This window comes from Anguilla rostrata, chromosome 7 (assembly GCF_018555375.3).
Source record: "Anguilla rostrata isolate EN2019 chromosome 7, ASM1855537v3, whole genome shotgun sequence".
NCBI classification, from domain to species: Eukaryota; Metazoa; Chordata; class Actinopteri; order Anguilliformes; family Anguillidae; genus Anguilla; species Anguilla rostrata.
This window is the reverse complement of record NC_057939.1, coordinates 10881161-10901846: the sequence shown is the minus strand read 5'-3', so window position 1 is coordinate 10901846 and position 20686 is coordinate 10881161. Positions and strand designations below refer to the sequence as shown.

The following is a 20686-nucleotide window of genomic DNA, read 5'->3' as shown; positions in this document are numbered from 1 at the left end:
TTGTTGGTGGACCGTAAAACATAATAAAAGCAACTTAATGTGTCACTGACTGTATTTTCTGTGATGTTTCTTAATGATGTAAAGGTTTGTCTGACCCTTGAAGTTCAGTAACCATGGTCCCCTTGCCTGGTGGTGAATGAATTTCCGATGGATAATCTTTTTAGGAAAATGGATGCAAAATTACTCTCAATCTCAACGATATATGCTGGTTGTGGAAGAAAATTTTTTTATTAATATAAATAAGTATAATTAATCACACCCAAAAAGTTTAGTGTCAAATCGAGTATATTTGAATATATAAAAAGAAAAAGTGGCTCCAAAACATAAATTTGAACATGTTATGCTTAGATTAAAATGAAACACCTTTGTGCACTTTTTTTTTTCAAACTTGAAAACTTTGGATTTTTGTCTAGTAGATATATTCAATATGAAGTTCATGTTATGTCAAACGCACCGACTTGGATGCAATCAAGTAAAATAAAAAGATTAGCTAAATTGGTCATCTTTATTTAAATTGGCATTGTTAATTGTGCAAAAAAAACAAAACTCTTTCATGATCAGTTGATTTTGATGTCAAGTGAATAGCATTCCAAACAACTTGGTCTCTAGTGATCTTCAGTGACACTTATGCTGGGAGAATATACCCTTGTACTGCAGCCATGCTTCAGTGGTATTGGTTTATTGCTTGTCTAATTTCAGGCTCAAATTTGAGTTGGTTGAATGTTTATGATGTACATTTCCCTCTGATTTATTTAATGTTCCACTTTTTCAGTAGGTTTCAAGAGTTAAATACATGAGTCTTTGCAGCTTTAGAGTGACCTTTTTTTATAGAAGACTAACAATCTTTGAGGCTTTTGAAATGGTAGATGTTTATTTTTACTGTGGTACTATAACAGTTACTATAACAGTTTAAACAAATTAAAACCAATAGTCTGAACATGCATTAAGACAAATGAAAACAGTTGGAATTCATACAAGATGTATCCCACATATGTCTCTTTAAAAACTACTAATCGGATATCCAAGTTTGTCATAGCCAACTGCAACAATTAGACGTAAAACCAGACAAAAAACTATTTGGAAACCTGTATGTTTTGGACAATACTAAAAGTGTTTTCCTGCCAAACTGAATTTTAATAGAAAAATAACTTGGGTTTTGGAGTTTCTAAGAAAGCCAGTGATGCCTGGAATTTTAAGCAAAAAGTAAGGTGTGGGAGTGTTTCTTGAAGGCCATGTTCCAAATTCCAGTCTCGGTGGTTGTTTTTACTCTCACCTGCCAAATTAAATGAGCAAACAGTCGCTTGAAATTCTCATCTTTATTACAGTTTCACCTTGTTTCAAAACAACCAACCAACGGAAAATTCACTGAGGGACTTTCCAACAACTTATACATGCACCATTCTCCTTTCTTCTTCCTGTAATCCTAGCTCTACATATGCAGTAACTCATGTACAACTAAAAGAATGATCAAAATTCCATGCTTCATATTAAGTTCATATTACAAAATACAGAAATACTGTAAATATCAGAAATGTTAAAAACATTAATTGTTCAGCTAAATTAGAACAGGATCGTTCCTCAAATTGACTAGAAAACCAACTCTGTAGTAAAATATAAAAATCTAGGAAGTATAAATAGAATTTTGGTCCATCGACTTGGTCACTATAATACTATTTACATATTAGAATATTATTTTGTGTTCCTGTTCCTCTCTGACCCCACAGGCTTAACATCACTAAGGAGAGTTGTATTTACAGTATCGGCATGGAAAAAGAAGCCGTGTTCAAATTCATGATCTCTACAGTCGCACTAATTAAGCAGGTCATTGCAAAGATGTCTTTGCTTTTCCTTCCCTTTTGTTCTGTAGCTGGTTGCCAATAAATGACATTATGGGGATGCCAAAATATTAAACAAAGGGTCCCTTAACACCAGGCAAGACTACAGCCACCTTCTGTTTTTTTTTTTCAACAAAAAAAAAAAAAACACGATACATTTAAAATTAGTCTACATTTAAACTCGTATCAAAGCAGTTAAAAAAAACAACAATATGAATTATGTAAAGGCACACATTACATAACATGTCCAGCAGTAGTAGTCGTATCTTTTAGAGACGGAACAGAGAGGGATTCACAGAAAGCGCTTTTCTTGTATGGGAAAGGCGTGTCGACGCAAACCGTCCTGGCTCGGAGAACGAGCTGGCCTGAGCGAGCATTTCCATGGTTACACCAGGGACTCCAGGCTCTCGGCAGCGTTGGTGGAACTCCCCAGGATGGTCCCGTTATTGTCGGTAGACTGAAGCATCTTCTCGTCCTCCCTGGTGCTCACCAGACTCAGGATGGCCTTGTAAAGGAACTGGTACTGCTCCTGAGGGATGAACCAATACCTTCACATTTATTATTTATTTAGGGTAGGTTGACTGAGCATGCGGGCTCTTTTACAGCATCTGCTTGTTGACAAATGCATGAATATATAGTAAAATCAGGCACCGATGCTTTCAATAGACACCCAAGGAAAATGAAGCACTGTAGTGTAACACAGGGTATTGAGTATACTCTGATGTGCTGTATTAGAGAAGGACTCACAATGTCAGTGAAGACTCCCGGCCTCATGAGGTTGGTCATCTTGGCCACCTGGTAGACATCGATGGAGTTCTCTTCCTCAAGCTGGTGCATTAGCGTCGTCAGGGCACAGAATGTTCCTGCAGTGACTCCGCCGAACCTGGCCAATCAGGAGAAGGCTCACTGATAACTCCTTGTCAAGGTGGTCCATCATTATTACCATACGCACACACTATGGCCATGTCCAAATCAGCGCACTTGCCTACTATTGAGTATACACGTTTTATGCAATCTATATTAGACTTGTATACTCAATAGTTGGCAAGTGCATGAATTCGGATATGGTCTATGATTCAGCAGAGGCAGAATAACTGTCTTACGGTATTGTTAAAAGAACGCCCGGCTAAACACCTATATTTGGCTCAGTCAAGCAGAAACAGTGACGGGACCAGAAATAAGTTGTGTAAAAATCCCAACCGATTTCATGCCATAATCAAACAGAAGCTGAAGTGCTAAGAGCCATGAATAAGAGTGTTGTAACTGTGGCTGGGGATGGTGCCAGTGTGCTGTTTTTTTGCAACATTGTTCAGCTGGGACAAATGAGGACACACGCGGGGACCTGAGGGCTGGGGCGAGGTCTTACGTGTCCTGTACGACGACGGGCCCGTCCCGAGAGCCAGTGTCCTCTCTGATGATTTTGATCAGCTCGAAGGTGTGGCTGATGGGACCGTCTGGGCTGGGCCACTGTGGGGCCCGGTACTGCCTCACCTCCAGGACATAGTCATCCTGAGAGAGAGAGAGAGAGAGATTCTTAAGATTTTGTGTACACGCATGCATGTCTCTCTGAAAGTGTGTGTGTGCAAGCATATTTCTAAGTGTATTAAAGTCTGTGCGTAAGTACAGCCGTGTGTGTCTTTCTTTGCATGTGTAAATATGTGCATTTTTGTGTGTTTTAGTACATTTGTGTATTTCACGGCCTCTGTGTGTGTGTTTTGTGTGTGTGTGTGTGTGTGTGTGTGTGTATGTGTGTGTTTGTGTGTGCGTGCGTGTGTGCGCGCGAGTGCATGCATGCATGTGTGTGAGTGTGTTTGTGTGAGTGTGTATGTGTGTGTTTGTGGGAGTGTGTATCAGTGTGTGTGTGTGTGTGTGTGTGAGAGAGAGAGAGAGCGTGTGTGTGTGCATGTGTATGTGTGTCTGTGTGTGCGTGTGTGTGTGCTTCTCTGCATGTGTGAGCGTATCTGTATCTCTGTTCTTGAGAGCGGTAGATGTGGATGCTGATTGCTCATGGTGCAGATGGCTGTGTGATAGCACTGTGGAGAATAGCAGCTGTGCTCTCCTGAAGCGTGCTCAATGTTTATTGAATTTCATTTTCACTCCGTTCAGCAGCCACTTGTTTTTTTTTTTTCAGTCTCCCACGGTTTTACTGAGTCGTTTAGCACCAATTAAGGAGAAAACCCATCTGTAAAATACTCAATGTCCAGAACACTTTCAATCTTTCTCCAGCTTTTTATACTTCAGTAATTTGCCTCATATTCCTACCCTGTGGCGAAATAAAAATGTACCAGATTTTGAATGTGTCAAAATGAAACCGAATGATCAAAAACTGAAGGTCATAGCGGAACCTTGTTTCAATGAGATCAAACCGACAGCAAGTTGACAACAAAAAGACCGCAGTTGCAACAGTTGAAATGACTACAGAGCCCAGATGGATTTTATTCATGCATTGAAGATGCCTACATTATCTCTCCAGTTCCGCCTCATCGTGTACACAATTTTATCTTGTCTGCTTTCTCTCCTGTTGTACATCTCTGTTACAGTGTAGGTGAGATCTTTGTTTACAGCCAAAGACATCTGATAAGACCCACACCACCATGACTACTCGAGTGAAACGCGGTCACAAGGTCTTGCTGACTGTAGGCTTCTCCTCAATAAGGCAAGAACAGAAACTGGGAATGGTTATAATAACCGTTTGTTTGGTCAGACTATGAATACGCGACCTTTGACCTGGGAGCAATTCCTGCTCTTACCTGCGTGGCCTCCAGAACAAAGTCCTGCACCACCAGCATCTCCTCGTTGGACAGGCACACGTGGTCCTCTCGGGCGAGGGAGACTGTGAATGCCTCGTAGCTGATTGGCTGGTCCTTTTGGGGCCAGAACACACACTCTTCCTCCTCCTCTGTCTGAGAGAAAGGGAAATGTCTCTCTTTGCCTGTTTGCCTGAGATTCAGGGAATTACCAGGGTTCATGTTTCTCTTAGCTTTCGCCAATTAAATTTAGGCTTATTCAGCCTTGGAATTATCATCAATTAAGATCTTTGGAATGAAACTAAAACACACTTAACATTATGGTGTGCAATGATAAGGGCAACTTACAGTTTTTCTATTCCTTTATAGCATAGCTACTCAGAATATATATACATATGTGTTTATAGCACAGCGACCCACCTGACTCTGTGTACTTGGCAGTGTGATGATAACCTGGGCGTTGTGGTCCCAGATCATCCTCCAGAAGTCCTTAGTGGTGCTGGGAAGTGGCGTCTGGGTCACAATGAACTCACTGCTGTGATGGTACCCCTGGAACAGAAGTGTGGTGGTGAACTCCGAGCTCAGAGCGGGAGGGTGCGAAGTGGGTCGCCTACGGTTTGGCTTGGCCTGGGCTTGGCTCTTACCATGATGTACGACGCGTTTATATAGTCGGAAGTCTCTCCTGCCACTGTCGACAGACAGACTCTGGACCTCTCCACTGCAACGCAGAAGCACTGTGGTTAAACGTCTTTATAGAGGCTGTTATACAAGTGGAGAGCACAGAATCAAACCCACCCCCACCTCCAGGCGGACACTACTGGAAAGAGCCTTTTCACTCTCCTTTCCATCTAAAACATACAGCTTGGGAAAAACTGAGGCGTTAGACGAAATGTGAATTGGCGATTTTGCAGTGATGAGGGACATTATTTAAAAGCTCTTGTTTCCAGTTCCTTCAGTCACAGAGGACTGTACATCAATTGTACTCACCCGGGATGAGAGAGGAGTTCCGGTTCTTTTCTCTGTTGCACTGTTTGAGGGCTGCAGAGTAGTCACACTGCTTGGCATTGGACTGGGTTATTAACTGCAAGGACATGAGGTGATTATTTTTATTATTATTACTGTGAGATTATTATACATCTAGTCCACTTGATATCCCCCCAAATAGAAATTGAATATACTGAAAATATATCAATATGAAATATTTGGTCAAGATACACTGCACACTATATGGGTGAAATATACATTACATATTGTTGTTTTCAGAAACTGCAATATGGATCTTGTTTCTGATGGAAATGTTTGGAAATAAAAATTGATTTGTTGAACACATTTGCATTTTATGTGTTTGCTCTTTCTCCAGGCAGACAACTGGTCTTCAATGGGAAAGTGATTGGTAGTGATTCATCAGATATTTGCATATTTAATGGTTGCTAACAGCATATTTTCAAATAATCACTCCTCCTTGCAGGTTTTTTTTTACACAACATTCTGTATATCCTGACAACACACAAACAAATGATCTGTCATTTCAGGCAGGGTTCTTAGGCTCTCCTTAATGGAGGAAATTGTGGATTTGTCCTCTCTGTTCTTGCTGTTCACCAGTTAATCGCTTTATAACGCCTCAGAAGAACAGTATAATTATACGGAGCTCAGAAGCCCCTCCAGCTTTCACCTTGAACTGCTTTTCCAAGCGCGTCCTGCCGGAGGGTGCTGGGGTCAGGAGGTCGTTGACGTAGCCGTGGATACGGGTGGATGGAACCTCCGTCTCCTGGCTCAGGATTCCCTCCACCAGGGCGTCGTGGGTGAAGACGTACTGCTCCTGGAGGAGGGGTGGAGACAAAGGGGGGCCTTGTGGGTTTGCTGCTGACTGTTACCACGGTGATGCTGAGGTATTCTTTTCATCCCTTCAGCCAGCCAATCAGGTTTTCAAGGTCATCGTAAAAAAAATAACACGACTGTAGGGTGAAGCTTAATTGGTTCAATTAACGCACTAGTAGCTTGATTAAGACAGCTATGAAAACCTACAGAAATAACTAAAATGAAAAGTATTTCATTAATGGTACAAATTTTTGACTAATGTAAGATTGATGATTAATTAGTGTGCAGGCTGTAAAATGTTACATGACTGACTAAAATTGTTGATTTTAGTTGGCTATAACTAACCAAGGTTTTAATGTGCTTGACTGACTAAAACTAATGCATTCTACAAGTTAAAAGTCTATCATATCTAATCATAGCAGACATTGAATTAAACTGACAGAAGTAAACAGAGAACGTCTGTGGATTTATTTAAGTATTTATGTATAATATATGTCAGGCAATTCTTGTTTAATCTGATGTAATCTTACCTTGGTCTGCATCAGATAGCTCTCCTGTGTGAGTGTATGATCTTACATTGTTCTGTATTACGTACAGTAAACTCCGGCATAATCACCTACTGCAGAAGTGACCGACTGGATTATCCCACAATTATCCTATGTCAAATTATAATAGAGATTGACAGCCTGGTGAAGTGCCAACATTTGCACACAGTACATTAACAATACAGTGCAAATTCTTGCACTTGCAAAAACAAAGAAAAAAGACGGGAACAAAAATTATCCGTAGGACGAATCCATTTTTGCATGTTCAGAATTTGAATTAGTTTTATCTCTCATGCTTATTTTCATTTTTACCAGTTAAACAACCGTTCATGAGGCCATCTCCCGTAACTCAAACAGGTTAAGTGGAGTTTTGCCGTAGCTCACGTGTGTATGGGGAACACGTACTTACCTTGGCCTACAGTGCAGTGGCTCGTTTGTGTGGGGGAATCTGCTCTTACCTCTGTCTGTACGAGGTAGTTCCTCTGCGTGCGGATGTGTTTAAGGAAGCCAGTGATGTTGACCGTTCCCTGTTCCTTAATCTGTTGTAACATGCTGTCCAGGACGATGTAGGTTCCAGTCCTACCCACTCCAGCACTAAAACATACATACATGCACACATTCAGATAGACGAAATACACACATATACACACACACACAGGACACAAAGACACACCATTAGCTTGACAGAAATATGCATCATCACTGTCTGACCCATTTACTTGCAAAACTCTAAGAACTTGCTATCACAAACACACGTATCATCTCAACCTTAAAACACAGTCCTTTTGCACCGAAGCATACGTTGTTGAAACGCACCTGCAATGGATGACTACAGGCCCCTTGTCCCCTCCCCTGGCCAGGGAGGACTTCCGCACGAACGTGAGCACAGGCAGGGTGTACTCCGGGACACCCATGTCGGGCCACTGGGTGTAGTGGTACTGGACCACAGTGCGTTCGTGACCCCGCCCCTTCTGAGATCCCTATGACATCAGACAGTAAGCCAGTTCAGAGACTCAGAGAGATGAGTGCATGGGTATTGATGACGAACATGTCTAAATAAAGTCAAATTATTAATGACTGGCTATGGGTGAAACAGTATGGCAATGACAGCATAGACTTGAACACGTGCGCTAGTTTAAATGAGTAAGTGGGAAATGTGTGTATTGCACAGACCTTCTTAACCCGGGTATTTCTCAGGGTGAACGTCCTCTGGGTGTAGAAGGCCAGGACTCTGGTGCTCTTCAGCGTCACCAGGAAGCAGCCATACTCCTCCTGGGTTTCCACTGGCCAGTACTGGTCACATTTCCTCTGAGTGCCACACCGGAAAAGGACAGTCATTCACCATCATCATCATCATCATCATCATTACCATCATCACCATCATGCGCTCGTTTTTCATGCAAGTGACATCACATTCCCATCATCACAACAACATGACAATCAGTCGACCAATAGCACGATAGCAAGAAAATAACTCCTGTGTCATCCTACTAGCAGCACTCACCCAATATCCTGATACCAATTGTTACAATAACTCAAAATGAAAATTGCTCATTCATGGTAATAGTAGTACCAATCATTCATTAGTTTATTCTCATCATAGTTTCTTATTCTTCTAGGGCTCCCTTGTCTTGGACAAGATTCTCTGTATTATCTTACAGAACACAAATAATCAGCACACTCACCCTCCCTTTCTCCACCAAGTTGGTGATCATAACAATCACGCCCACGTTCTGCTCCCAGATCATCCTCCAGAAGTCCTCTGTGCTGGACTTCAACGGGCCCTGAGCCGCGATGTAGGCCCTGGGTCTGTTGAAGCCCTGCAGACAAAAGTAAAAGGTACTTATTAGTACCCAAATAAAACATTATTGCACTTTAAGGGTACATATGTTCCCTAAAGAACAAGAATGCAATTCCAATGTACCCTTATTTTTGAGAGTGTGACTGTAATGCCATGAGGGGGCACAAGGGAAAAAGAGTTAAAAATAAATTCTGTGCTCATGCAGTTGTCGATACATTGAATAGTTTGTCAAATAAATTTTTTGGATTGAATAGCCTGTCACCATTTCATATGGTCTTAATTTAAAACTGTAATACGAGCCTCTAATCAGTGCCTCTTCAATACTGTAGCTGACACTATACACATGAACATTGGAATGGCGAAGAATGCACTTACATCCACATAGTTTGCGTTAATGTAGTCTCCACACTTCACGTCTCTGTCAGAGTTAGACGAGAGTCGAACTCGACTGTGGTCGTCTGAAGAGCGGACACAAGTACGACATCGGTCAGGACATTTTCACGAGTGTGTGCGTGTGCATGTGTGTGTGTGCGTGCGTATGCGTGTGTGTGTGTGTGCGCGCGCGTGTGTGTGTGAGTGTGTAAATGTTCTCTTTCACATACATGCCAGGATGTTGATGTATCTGTTCTTGCTTTTGTTGTCGGGATGGTTGGAGCTGTCTGAGGTCATACCCAGATCCACCGTGCACGCCTGGATCTCCTGGAAGAGACGTTTTCCTCACGGTCAGCCAGTTCACCGACCAATCATATCAGCCTCAGCACCGCATTGGTGATCACACGTCCATGCAAAATCAAATGGGAAGTGATGCAAGACAAACAATCACTAAAGCTATGAAGGAATAAAAGAGAAGGGAAACGTGTCTTACCTTATAACACTCTTTCAATATCTAATGAGGGAGTGAGAATGCAGAAAGCAGAGCCATGTAATTCCATAACAGACAGTGAACAAAGGTGTGCATTCATGTGCATGAGTGTGTGTGACTGCGTGTGTGCGTGCGTGCATGTGTGTGTGTGTGTGTGCGTGCGTGCATGCGTGTGTGTGAGAGGTTGTACGAAGGCAGGCAGTTGTCTGGGCAACTACTGTACTGTGCCAAGGGCCATGCAGTCATACCAGCCACCCCAAAGCATGGCACCACAGAAAGAGACTACCGTACATCAATCACATTGTCCACCAATCACATGCTGTCCCATAGCCCTGCACATGCTAAAGCACAATGTGAACATTGCAGCCTAAAACAATGACACCACCGACAATGTGACACTTTAACACATCTTCAAATACACTGTGGCTAGTTAAATTAATCCATTTTACACATCTGTATTACTACGGGCTAAAGCCAATAGCCTGTAGACATAAAGGTCTTTGCTTTGACAATTTTTTGACTGACAACTGATATGAATGTGTTATACATCTTCCTGCATAATCAAAGCAATAACAGTGTAATTGCATGTTAAAAATTAAATGAGTGATTAAAGGTTAATTTCTGGGGATAGATTTTATTTTTTTCAAGAGGATTTTCTTATATAAGGATTGCCATTTTCCCAGATTTGCAAGCTCACAGTTTCTCTTCTCTTGAGTTTGCAGGATTATAAACTTTACACGACCTATTCCACAGGAACACCGTGAAGCTAAAATAAGCTTCATACAGGTGCTTCACAGGTTCTTCAGCGTGGGCAACATCACAGCATTGAACTCTAATGCTACAATAAGACGCTATCCCAACGTGACTTCAAAAGCGCTCTGGAGCTGCAATAAACTGCTGTATGCGGACTGCTTCTTGGTACTGCGAGAGCCGTTAGGGATGACCGAGAAGTTCCGGCCGCGTACCTCAAACTCCTGTGGGAACGAGTTGGTGTCATGAAGCACCGCCACGTGTCTGACAAACTCTTTTACGGGAAAAGCTTTATGATCATCTGGAAAAAAGAATGAGACATGAGCCCTCTGACGTAAGACCCACTATGTAACATTTACATTACATTCAGGTATTTGGTAGACCACAGTATATAGCAGCAGTTAATGTAAAACTTGCAACACAAGGTTCAGGTGGCATAGGGCAAGAGTGAGATTTGAAATGTAGCACTTTAATATCAATTCTTGTGCGCGTGTGTATGTGATTGTGCATTCGTGTGTGTCACCTTCAGCGAAGAGCATAGGCGTGGCTGGGTCAGAGATGACTCTGGGTGAGGTGTTGTCGTCTATGTAAAAGTGGGCTGTCTGGAAGCACTTCCTGAAAAAATACAATGAAACTATCACTACGGTTACGAATTGACACACAGCATCTACCTAGGTGTAGCTATGGAGAGTAGGCGTAGATAACAGCAATAAGAACTTCAGTGAACTATGCAAACAAACAAACCAAAAGAGAGTTAAGATAAAATTAACATGTTTTTTTTAATCCTATGCAGTAAAATGTCCAGTGTTAATTCAACTCTAACGTTGTTAATTCAACTCCTAATAGATAGCATTTGGTTCCAATGGGGACCAAATCTTATCTGTTAGTATTAAATTAACACTGTTCGAGTTGAATTAACACTGGACATTTTACTGCATAGGTCTATTGTTTGAGAGTAAATCATAGCCTAATATTCATTAAATTCCCAAAGCAATGTTGTACAGTCTATTTATCAAGAAGACGTCTTCAAAAGGATGACAGTAATTTTCGTTGATTAACCGCATGATTTTACTGTCCACAATATGAGCATCTTAGAGAGGATTGCCCTTGGACAACAACAAAAAAATTCACTGTAAATTACACAGGCCTGTTTATTTTTGTGTACACTAGAAGAGAACATAAAATGTACAGCCATCGTCGCAAAATGAGCACCGTGTTATCAGAGAGAATCAACAACCGAGCAAGTCGCAGATTAGTGAACTGCCCGCAGCAAAATCCGTTATTTTAGGAAACTGATGAGACAGTAATGTCTGACATAATCAACTGCGTGCCCTTTCTTGGACGCTTCTTAACCTCATACCAGCGCTGACATATTAACTCTTGAGAGGAGGTCAAGACGCTCGACGTGAGGGGGACGTATTTAAGATTTAATCACTCACTAAAGATTACAGGCTTATAATTTGCAATCTTCAAATGCAAGAACAAAAACACAACCAATATGTCACATTTCTAAAAGCGGGAGGTCAGAAATGACGGCGAATGGGATTTATAGTTTTATAGGGCTAAATTTAGGCCTACATTTTGAGTGCGATGTTTAGCGGATTGGTTGCGTTGGTCATTTCCCCGCCTGATCGCATACATGTTCAACGTCAGTAACGAAAAAGTGCCGCCTCATCAATTTCAGAATTTCTCCTTTACAACACATCGCATTGAACTAAGGCATCCTTGAGCGATAGCGAGATGTATTGACAGCACAGGGCTAAACCAGCAGGCATAAGTCCACGTGGGAGGGCGTGGGCGGTGTATTCTCTCATCCTAAGAACAGGACTCGCCCACTGCTGTGACAGATTATATCTCCCTGAGAGACAGACAAACATCGGGGTCTTACAGGCTGAGACCCCTTGATCCCACTCCTCAATCCCATTGCAGCCCCCCCGAGGCCTGTGAGACAGATTAAAGACAATATGACAGGAATCACCGGCCTGCTCCTCGACAGCTGTCCTTAGAGGGATGGGATCGCCGTGATCCCCACGTCCTGCCCTTCTGCCAAACTTTCTGCTGCTGCTCACAGAAACAGCAGGGCAATTAACTGTAAGATCCAGTATTTAACAAGTAGAATCCAGCTGCAATGTGTGTAAGTTCCCTTGGTTATTATTGCGATTTCTAACACCTGGTCCGGGGTTACCTTCTGAAGGTGAAGCACAGTGTGTGTGATTTATGAGGACTATAGGTGTTAAGTAAAGGGGGTCAATATAAGAGTGAGATTTATTGCTGGTGTGCTGGTGATGTTGTGATTATAGGAATATGTATGGAAATGACGTTAATTGTGTGCGGTTGCGCACTAGATTTACCTCCAGTAGACCAGGATCCCCACCAGTACCAGCAAGCAGAGGAAAGTAAGAACGGAGACCACAGCCAGTGGCAAGAAAACCTTTCTCTCCCTCTCTTCACGGCTCACCAGGCCAATACGAGACTCGTGGCTGCTGTTGCTGGCCTCTGTGTGGGGGAGAGAGAGAGCACAGCTCACACAACTCAATGCAGCTCATTCAAAGCAACACTCGCTGCTCACGACTCACGTACAATAGGGTGCATTCACAACAGCACTCGCTGCTCACACAGCTCAGTCCAGTTCAAACACAGCAACACTAGCTGCTCACACAACTCAAATACAGTACATTCACAGCTATGCTCACTGCTCACACAACCGTGGTAGACATCACATACTGTATCAGCTCTAACACATAAAAACATACAGACCCACACAACATACGGGAAGCAATAACTCCTGTGATTCTGTGATGTACAACACACACACACACACACACAAACACACAGAGAACAGAACAAGCTTGTTTGAGATACAATGTGTTCAGTGTGATAGATTTCTGTGACGTTTCAACTATATCCTAACAAGTATAACTACTTGGTATTCATTATCCTGAAATTAATCATTTGCAAACCAGTATGGACAATAAAAAGAAATAAAAGTATCCATAAGGAGAAAAAAACTTACCACTGGGGAGAAAAACAGGAAAATAAACTGGCAACAGTATTGTATGCAGTCTTCAATAAGTAAATATTTAAAAACATAATCCAGTTCTCACACATCAATAGCCATTGTGATCACAATATTGTTTGTATTGTACAGCAATGGATGTATGAGAGAGATAGAGGCAGAGAGAGAGAGAGAGAGAGAGAGAGAGAGAGAGAGAGACCATAAAGCATCAGAGCACAATGAACACACTGATTGAAAGATATACAGCCAGGCTGTAAATGCATATTGGACAAGATAGCACAAAGACTTTACAACTGTTTATATCTGCTTTTGTCATTTGGAGAGTGTGTAAGTAAAGCTTTGTGGTTTCACCCAGAGCAGCCAATGCTTACAATGCCCTGACAACAGTGTGGGTAAGGAAGAGGTCTGCTGCCACCTTGTGGACATTTCTGCACACTCCATTCTTGCATTTAAAGCAATATCTGAACAATTACAGTACCAGGCAAATCATACTGTGGGGAAATGTTCCACAATACCCATCCTGTGTATGCTGGTTTTAATTTAAACTGAACTCAATGAATTACTCGACTGAGCTTTTTAGCAAGCACTTAGTAAAATGCTGTATTATAAAGTCATTTTCATTCTTTTATTCCTCATGCTTTTTCCCCCTAAATTATTTCCTCCCAGTTTAAAACCCTTAATTGGATTTAACTGCACTTTTGATTCTGGGTGAGAGTAGATTAGAACCTGCAAACCCCCAAATATTGTGGAAATGTTGGGGGATGGCATTTCCCATCTGGCTGGCACTGACAGGCTGCGGGTGCTCATGATGGTCGCTCACAGGGCTGAGAACACCCTCCTTTGAGTGACAGTACAGCCACGTGTGGGTCAGTCCGCGACACTTCCAGACATGGCCTGTTCCGCACCGGGTGGGATTTGGTTCCAGCCCAGAGGGCATGTCAGTGCAGTAAAGAGTTTGGCTGGAGCAGGATGCACTGCCCTGGAGGCTCATATTAAAATTATATTAAAATCTAATAAAATCCATAATGTCCAGTCATGTATACTCACACAAGGGAATTCTAGGAATTCAAGCCGGCAACAGGTGATTCTCTACACAACCCTTTTACATTTAAATTATGGAAAGACCAATGAATCTGCATAGGAATTTTGGAAGCATGACCACCTCAAATGGGACTGACTGATAAAACATCTAAACATCTAAACATCAACAACAGTCTGTTTCGTAATCAACGTCAGGCCACTAAAAAAATCCTTGCTAAAAAAATGGCCACACACCTTTGCTTACCTCACCTACCTGTTGCTTGCCTGTCCATACGTGTCATCATTAGTGATCATGTTTAATGGTTATTTTTAAACATACCTGTGAATAAACTGTCTGCTGGTTAGTGTTTGTTTAGATCCTATATACAGGCAGAAAATAGATACGATACACTTTGGGTGACCGACAAATTATTGAATAGTGTGATACAATGAGCGCAACTTCATATATACACGTGTGTATATATGTATGCATATATGTATGTACTCATGCATATATCATTTCCTTATACAACAAAAAGAACACAAAACTGGAAGCAGGTTTACAATAGGGATGACAAGGTAGCAAGGGATTTTTTTTTGCTTAGCCCTGAGCGAAGATGAGCCACTACAAAATTGTTACTTGGTAACAGCAAGCGACATGGCCATGGTGATCATACTGGAGATTTGATGAATGTTAAGATGATGTCACTTCTGAAGGACCCCCAAACCTTACCTTACCCATATGTCACTGGAGTTTAAAAGCGCATTCGTGCTTCTGCGGACTGAGCCTGAGACCCAGGAGTTAGCCGTCCCGCTAACCCAGCGTTCCCACACACTCACACTGCAGTGGCATCCCATCGCTCGCTGACTGTAAGGCCAGTCCCTCAGGAAACAGCGCCCTCTTGTGGAAAAGGCCAGAGAGCTCTGGGTGAGGGGGCTTTACCTGCTTCCAGCGCTTCCTCAGACTCCATCTCCGTGTACTCGGGTATGCTGAAGTCTGAGGACGTCTCGTTGTCGTAGAGACTCCCGGAGCCGCTCTCCTCCTCCCCTCCGCCAAACGTGCCCAGGCCTTTGGTCTCCATGACGACAACCTCGGTCCCGTTGTCGCTGTCGAAGTAGAACGAGGACGGGCGGTCGCCGCCGCTGCCGTCGTCCGCGCCGCTGGCCGTCGCCTCGGCGAACGGGGCCGGCGCGGTGGGCGAGGCCGCCAGCGCGAACGAGGGCGTGCCTCCCGCCCCAGGGGGCGCCGTCCGGCCCCGGTCCCAGTCCTGATCTAAGTCGTCCGGCGACTCCACGTACAGGGTGGAGCCCGAGGCGCTACTGTCTACCTGTCCGTCCTGAGAGAGCGGGGCTGTGGAGCCGCCATCGGGGGAGGTGGTGGGGGACAGGGCGGGGGGGCGGACGGGCCGGGCCCGACCGAAGGAGGGCGTGGGGCTCTGAGTGCTGGCTGCGGCCACTGCAACAGAAACGGACACGTCACTCAAAGGGCGAGCGGGAGAGCGAGACGGAGCGACCGCCCGGAGAGAGAGGTCTACGGGCAGGGGGGCGGAGTCAGCGTCCCCGTCTGCGCCACCAGGAAAAGAGCCCAAGGAGCTGCGGGAAGCCACAGCGCTGGGAGACAGAGATGGATGGAAGTCTACCACGCTACCAGAGTCTGTCAATGAGCCACCAGGGGGCGCCCCCCAGCCGGAGGAAGGCTGAAGAGGATGGAGAGAGGCATGCACAGAGTTCCTGCCAAACGCAGGAGACGCCAGGTCGATGGAGACGCAGGTGCAGGAGACAGGAGGTAGCTCAGGGATGGCGGAGGTGAGCCGAAGGAAACCGCCACCCCCGCCATCCCTCGCTGCCGATTCAAAGGCCCCTGTGGCATCAGCAGCGCCCCCTACTGCCCAAAGGCTGCTTTGCCCACCCGCACGTGCAGTCGCTGCCGTCGAACAGCAGTCGCCGGAGAGAGAAAGTGAAGTTTCATGGTGTTTGTGGAAAAGAGAAGTGGAGAAAGTTTTCGGCGGAGGGACAGTGCTGAGAGGTCTAGAAGGATGGAGCCCGTCCCAGTCAGAATGGGACAGCACAGTGGCAGATGAATCAGGTAAAGTTTGAAGGGGTAGAGTATCAGTGCTAATTATCAGGGGATCACCCTTGGCCACAGACGGCGAACCAGACAGAACATCATCATCATTATCATCATCATCATCACCATCCCCACCATCACCATTGCCACTAAACAGTACAGTGTCCATCTTCCAATCAGAGACAGAATGGGCGGAGGGTGGGCGGGACAGGGCGGAAGTGGACGAGGGGGCGAGGGACACCGGGACAGTGAGAGCATGCGGGACGTCCCAGCCCGGCCCGGGCCAGCCTTCGGACAGGCCCCAGGTGCCGGGGGGCAGAGAGGAGGAGGGGGGCAGCACAGGAGTGGCATGCAGGAAGGTGACAGGGTCAGAACAGGACCGGGGGGGCGGAGAGTCACACACAGTGGGGGCGGGGAGAGCGGTCTCACCATTAGACACCGGTTGGGTGGTCCGGGAGAGAACGGCACTGAAGGCGGACGTTGAGACGGAGGGGAGCTCGCCGCCGGGGCTTGTGGGCCACAGCGGTACCTCCAGGGAGGGGGTGGGGGTAACGGCGAGCGGGTTTTCGGGGAGGGGGGTGGCCTCCGTCACCTCGTACCCACCAGTGTCGGTTGCGGCGGGCGACGTCGCGGCTTCCCCGCGGGTGCCCCAGGAAGGACCGGGGGTGTCGTCCGGGGGCGCGGCGTCGAGAGGCGGGGCCGTAGGGGCCGTGGCGTTCTCGTAGGCCGTGCTGTTGACGACGTCGTCGTAGTAGACGTCGGTGATGACGCTGCCGTTGCCGGGCAACGCCGCGGGGCTGATGAGGGAAGTCCGCTCGGTGCCGGGGCTCTGGACGGGACGCTGGGTGTGGCCCCGGGACCAGGGGAGCGAGCTCTCCTCCGTGACCCTCCTCACCGCAGGAGTGGTTGTGCTCCTCCTGCCGGGAAACAGGAAGCCTGGGCCCGCTGTTTCCATGGCGATGCGAATGGAGGGGGAGTCGCTGGTAACGGTGCGGGCTGACGTGCTTGCCTGGTTCTGGCTCGATTTTCCCTGCGACAAATTCGGCTGGTACACTTCCTGGGGAACGAAGAGATTGAGGGGTTACTCTGTGAAGCCTAACTGCCAAATAGCAACAGAACACCACAAACTGCAATAAACAACAATCCTCGCAGGAATTCGTTTCAAAACGAATAAAACATGGATGTGCAAAAGTAGAGGAACATTAGATTAGGATCTTTATATGTTACCTTAAAGACATCTTCAGTTTCATCAGGACCTAAATATAGATCAGGATCTGTTTCTGGAATGAAAATAATTTGCACATCAATTAGATCCAAAAGCAACACAAGTCTGTTAGAGGTTTTTTGCCTGCAGGTAAACAATGTAAATACCTAAACTGTGTGACAGAACAGGAAAATGTGCATTTTCACTGACTTGGTCAAACTCAAAGATCTCTACTTTACAGGGGCATAGTCTCAAAGAGGTCAGCGCTAATATTAATGTTACTTTCCGATAAGTCTTTAAATAAGCTGAGGCCAATATTGAGGGTAATGTTTGCACCCCAAAACATTACGACCATATGAAAGGAATCACAACTCACACACGTGCACACACACACACACACACACACCACCGTGAAAAACATTGCCTTCCAATACTTCATATCCACAAAGGTTTCATCTTTCAATAACTTCTACACTTTGTACACTTCTGGCATTTCAATCAACCAACAGCTTAGTTTACCTTATTTTGAGCATCTATGTTTGATGTGAAACCACACAGTAAGCAGCATACATGCAATGAACAACATTACGAATGAAATCATTTAGAAATCATTAAAAAATGCACTTTGTGTTAAGATTTATTGCTTTGACTTCATGTCAGGTTTTACAGTTAAATAACACAGTAATTTCCTGACCAGAGTGGTACTGCATAACAAGAATGAAAAAATAAATGATTACTTGTTTATGTTGCACTTCATTTTATGCTCATTATCTGCTTCAAAAAACAAGTTCACAAGAAGTACCAAGTATATTAAATGTTTTCTGTGTAAATATGCCCTTACAATAAAGTGTGGCCAAGGAATATGAGCCAAATCTTTTATACCACAGAAATACTGCCACTGTATGTGCCAAGCTGCTGAGAAACTTGGTAGACTGGGCAGATTGTTGATGGAATCTTTGGGAATATTTTGCCCAAAGGTCATTAGGTCAGAGAGAGAGAGAGATAGAGAAAGAGACAGAGAAAGAGAGATAGAGAGAGAGAAAGAGAGAGGTCCACAAAAACCACATCCAGGGGGCTCACACAAAACACACGACACACAAACAATTGCTTCCGGGTCACCACAGGCTGATCACAAACGCATACAGGGCAGTATCACACAGGGGACTTAGCTATGGTCATGCAGGAGGACTGCACTCACACACAACATGTGCACAGCGTGATGATGAGCCTTACCTGCCTGGTAGCATTAAGTTACACAAAATAGTGCTAAAGCTCCCAGGGTCTTATGAAGGTCAGACCACACGTGCTGTATTAGGTAGGGACAGGGGCTGAATTTAAAGTGTGTGTGTGTGTGTGTGTGTGTGTGTGTGTGTAAGGGGGGTATGAATTCACCCTTGTCTGATTGGGGCCCTCAAACCAACACTGCTCCCACTGGTACCACACTGTGTACAGTGGTACAGGAAGACATTGTTGAGAGGGAGAGACGGGTTTAGTAAGTGCTCAGATCCACATCAACCCAACACTGCGTTTCAACAGACTCACTCACAACCACAAGAACGCCTTTTTGTATACGGGAATAGAAATATAATACCACGGATTTTTATTCTTTTGGCAAAAGGGATTAGTTTATTATCAATGTTTATACAGTAATCAAAGCATACAGATTTCCCATTGCTTGATTAAAAATCATTTTACACAAACAGCACATATAGTCATATATTATCTTACTGTTAAATATTTTCGTGTATTTACAAATAATGTGCGTTATTTAACCATTTTTCACATAGGCAATCTGGAGTCAACTTTGACTTCATGACACTGAAACAACACATGTCCTTCATTTCTACAGATCAGTAATATTTCAAAGACAAAAAACAGAATTAAAACACAATAATCGATAAAATGAAAACACCAGAATCGAGAAGTGCTTGAAAGTACAGAGGACAGATTCATTTACTAGATTCATACACATGACAACGTATTTGTGTAACCCACAAAAAAGACAGTAACAGAGAAAGAGAGTTAACTGACAGAGGACAAATATTATTGAGGAATTCCCATTCTGACAGATCCAAGACAAGGAAAGGTCTACTGTACCCAAAAACCAATTGCAGTCCATGCATTTTATATCTGACCCACAGTAGGGTAATCTTTACAACTGAACATCTCTTTTCTGGGATGTTTCAAGAACTGGCTGTTTCAGTGATTGCATCACTTGGCAGACTATCAATTTTAGTCCATATAGTCCTTTTTAATGCAAACATACCCATAGCCGTTCTTAAGGGGGTACAATTTCAGCAGAAATTTGGCTGCTACAGCCAGTCAAACAAATTACAGAGGCTACCTTAAAGAAATAAACACTCTTTGCTTGTACCGACAAGACATTCCGGCAGAAATTTGGCTTCAGGGTTCCTAATTTAGCCAATCAAGTCATCTACAAGGGCTGCCTTTACAAAGAAACATCACTTGCCTCTGTGTGACCGTGACTGCATTGATCTTTGACATACTTTAAATAGCTGAAAGAAAGGAAGGACTGGTTTGCAAAAGATGAATCTACAGAATAGCGTAGCTGCTAACACTGAGACGTACAGTAATCAACACGGGACCCTAGATGTTAAGTGTGTCAGAGGGTGCTGCCGGTCTTACCAGGGTCATCCAGGGGCATATCCACGCGCAGCTGGTCACTCACGCGGCCGTACAGACCGCCGGTGCAGACCGCCACCACCTGAACCATGTAGCTGGTGTTACCCGCCAGGTCCTGGATTATGGCACCCTGGGGTGGGAAGGTCATGTACTGTCAATCAAAGGACCAACCAGCTAACCAACCAATCAACAAACCAATCACTCAACCAAACAAACAAACAAACATTCAACCAACCAACCAACCAACCAGCTAACCAACCAACCAATTATTCAACCAACCAACCAACCAACTGACCAATCATTCAAACTGACCAGCTAAGCAACCAACCAATAAACCAATCAACCAACCAACGAATCAACCAACCAACCAACCAACC

At 44.3% G+C, this 20686-nt stretch overlaps 1 protein-coding gene across 6 annotated transcripts in view; it reads right to left on the bottom strand.

The window, feature by feature from the left end:
* Window positions 1-1301: 1301 nt before the first annotated feature.
* Window positions 1302-20686, bottom strand: part of ptprz1a (protein tyrosine phosphatase receptor type Z1a) — a 56375-nt gene continuing 36990 nt past the window's right edge. The window contains exons 10-31 of one of the 6 annotated variants that reach the window (XM_064342738.1): window positions 20313-20439; window positions 17690-17742; window positions 16892-17519; window positions 15338-15850; window positions 12710-12854; window positions 10882-10973; window positions 10574-10659; window positions 9612-9632; window positions 9349-9445; window positions 9122-9204; window positions 8631-8765; window positions 8119-8253; window positions 7762-7925; window positions 7404-7539; window positions 6255-6401; window positions 5570-5663; window positions 5227-5300; window positions 5003-5131; window positions 4586-4738; window positions 3202-3344; window positions 2583-2718; window positions 1302-2364 (exon numbers count right to left, since the gene is read on the bottom strand). In XM_064342738.1, the coding sequence (XP_064198808.1) occupies window positions 2221-2364; window positions 2583-2718; window positions 3202-3344; window positions 4586-4738; window positions 5003-5131; window positions 5227-5300; window positions 5570-5663; window positions 6255-6401; window positions 7404-7539; window positions 7762-7925; window positions 8119-8253; window positions 8631-8765; window positions 9122-9204; window positions 9349-9445; window positions 9612-9632; window positions 10574-10659; window positions 10882-10973; window positions 12710-12854; window positions 15338-15850; window positions 16892-17519; window positions 17690-17742; window positions 20313-20439 (3435 nt within the window). In that variant the 3' untranslated portion in view covers window positions 1302-2220. Of the gene's footprint in view, window positions 2365-2582; window positions 2719-3201; window positions 3345-4585; window positions 4739-5002; window positions 5132-5226; window positions 5301-5569; window positions 5664-6254; window positions 6402-7403; window positions 7540-7761; window positions 7926-8118; window positions 8254-8630; window positions 8766-9121; window positions 9205-9348; window positions 9446-9611; window positions 9633-10573; window positions 10660-10881; window positions 10974-12709; window positions 12855-15337; window positions 17520-17689; window positions 17743-20312; window positions 20440-20686 lie in introns of all 6 variants that reach the window. The other 5 variants (XM_064342736.1, XM_064342739.1, XM_064342741.1 and 2 more) reach the window with 5 other exon arrangements.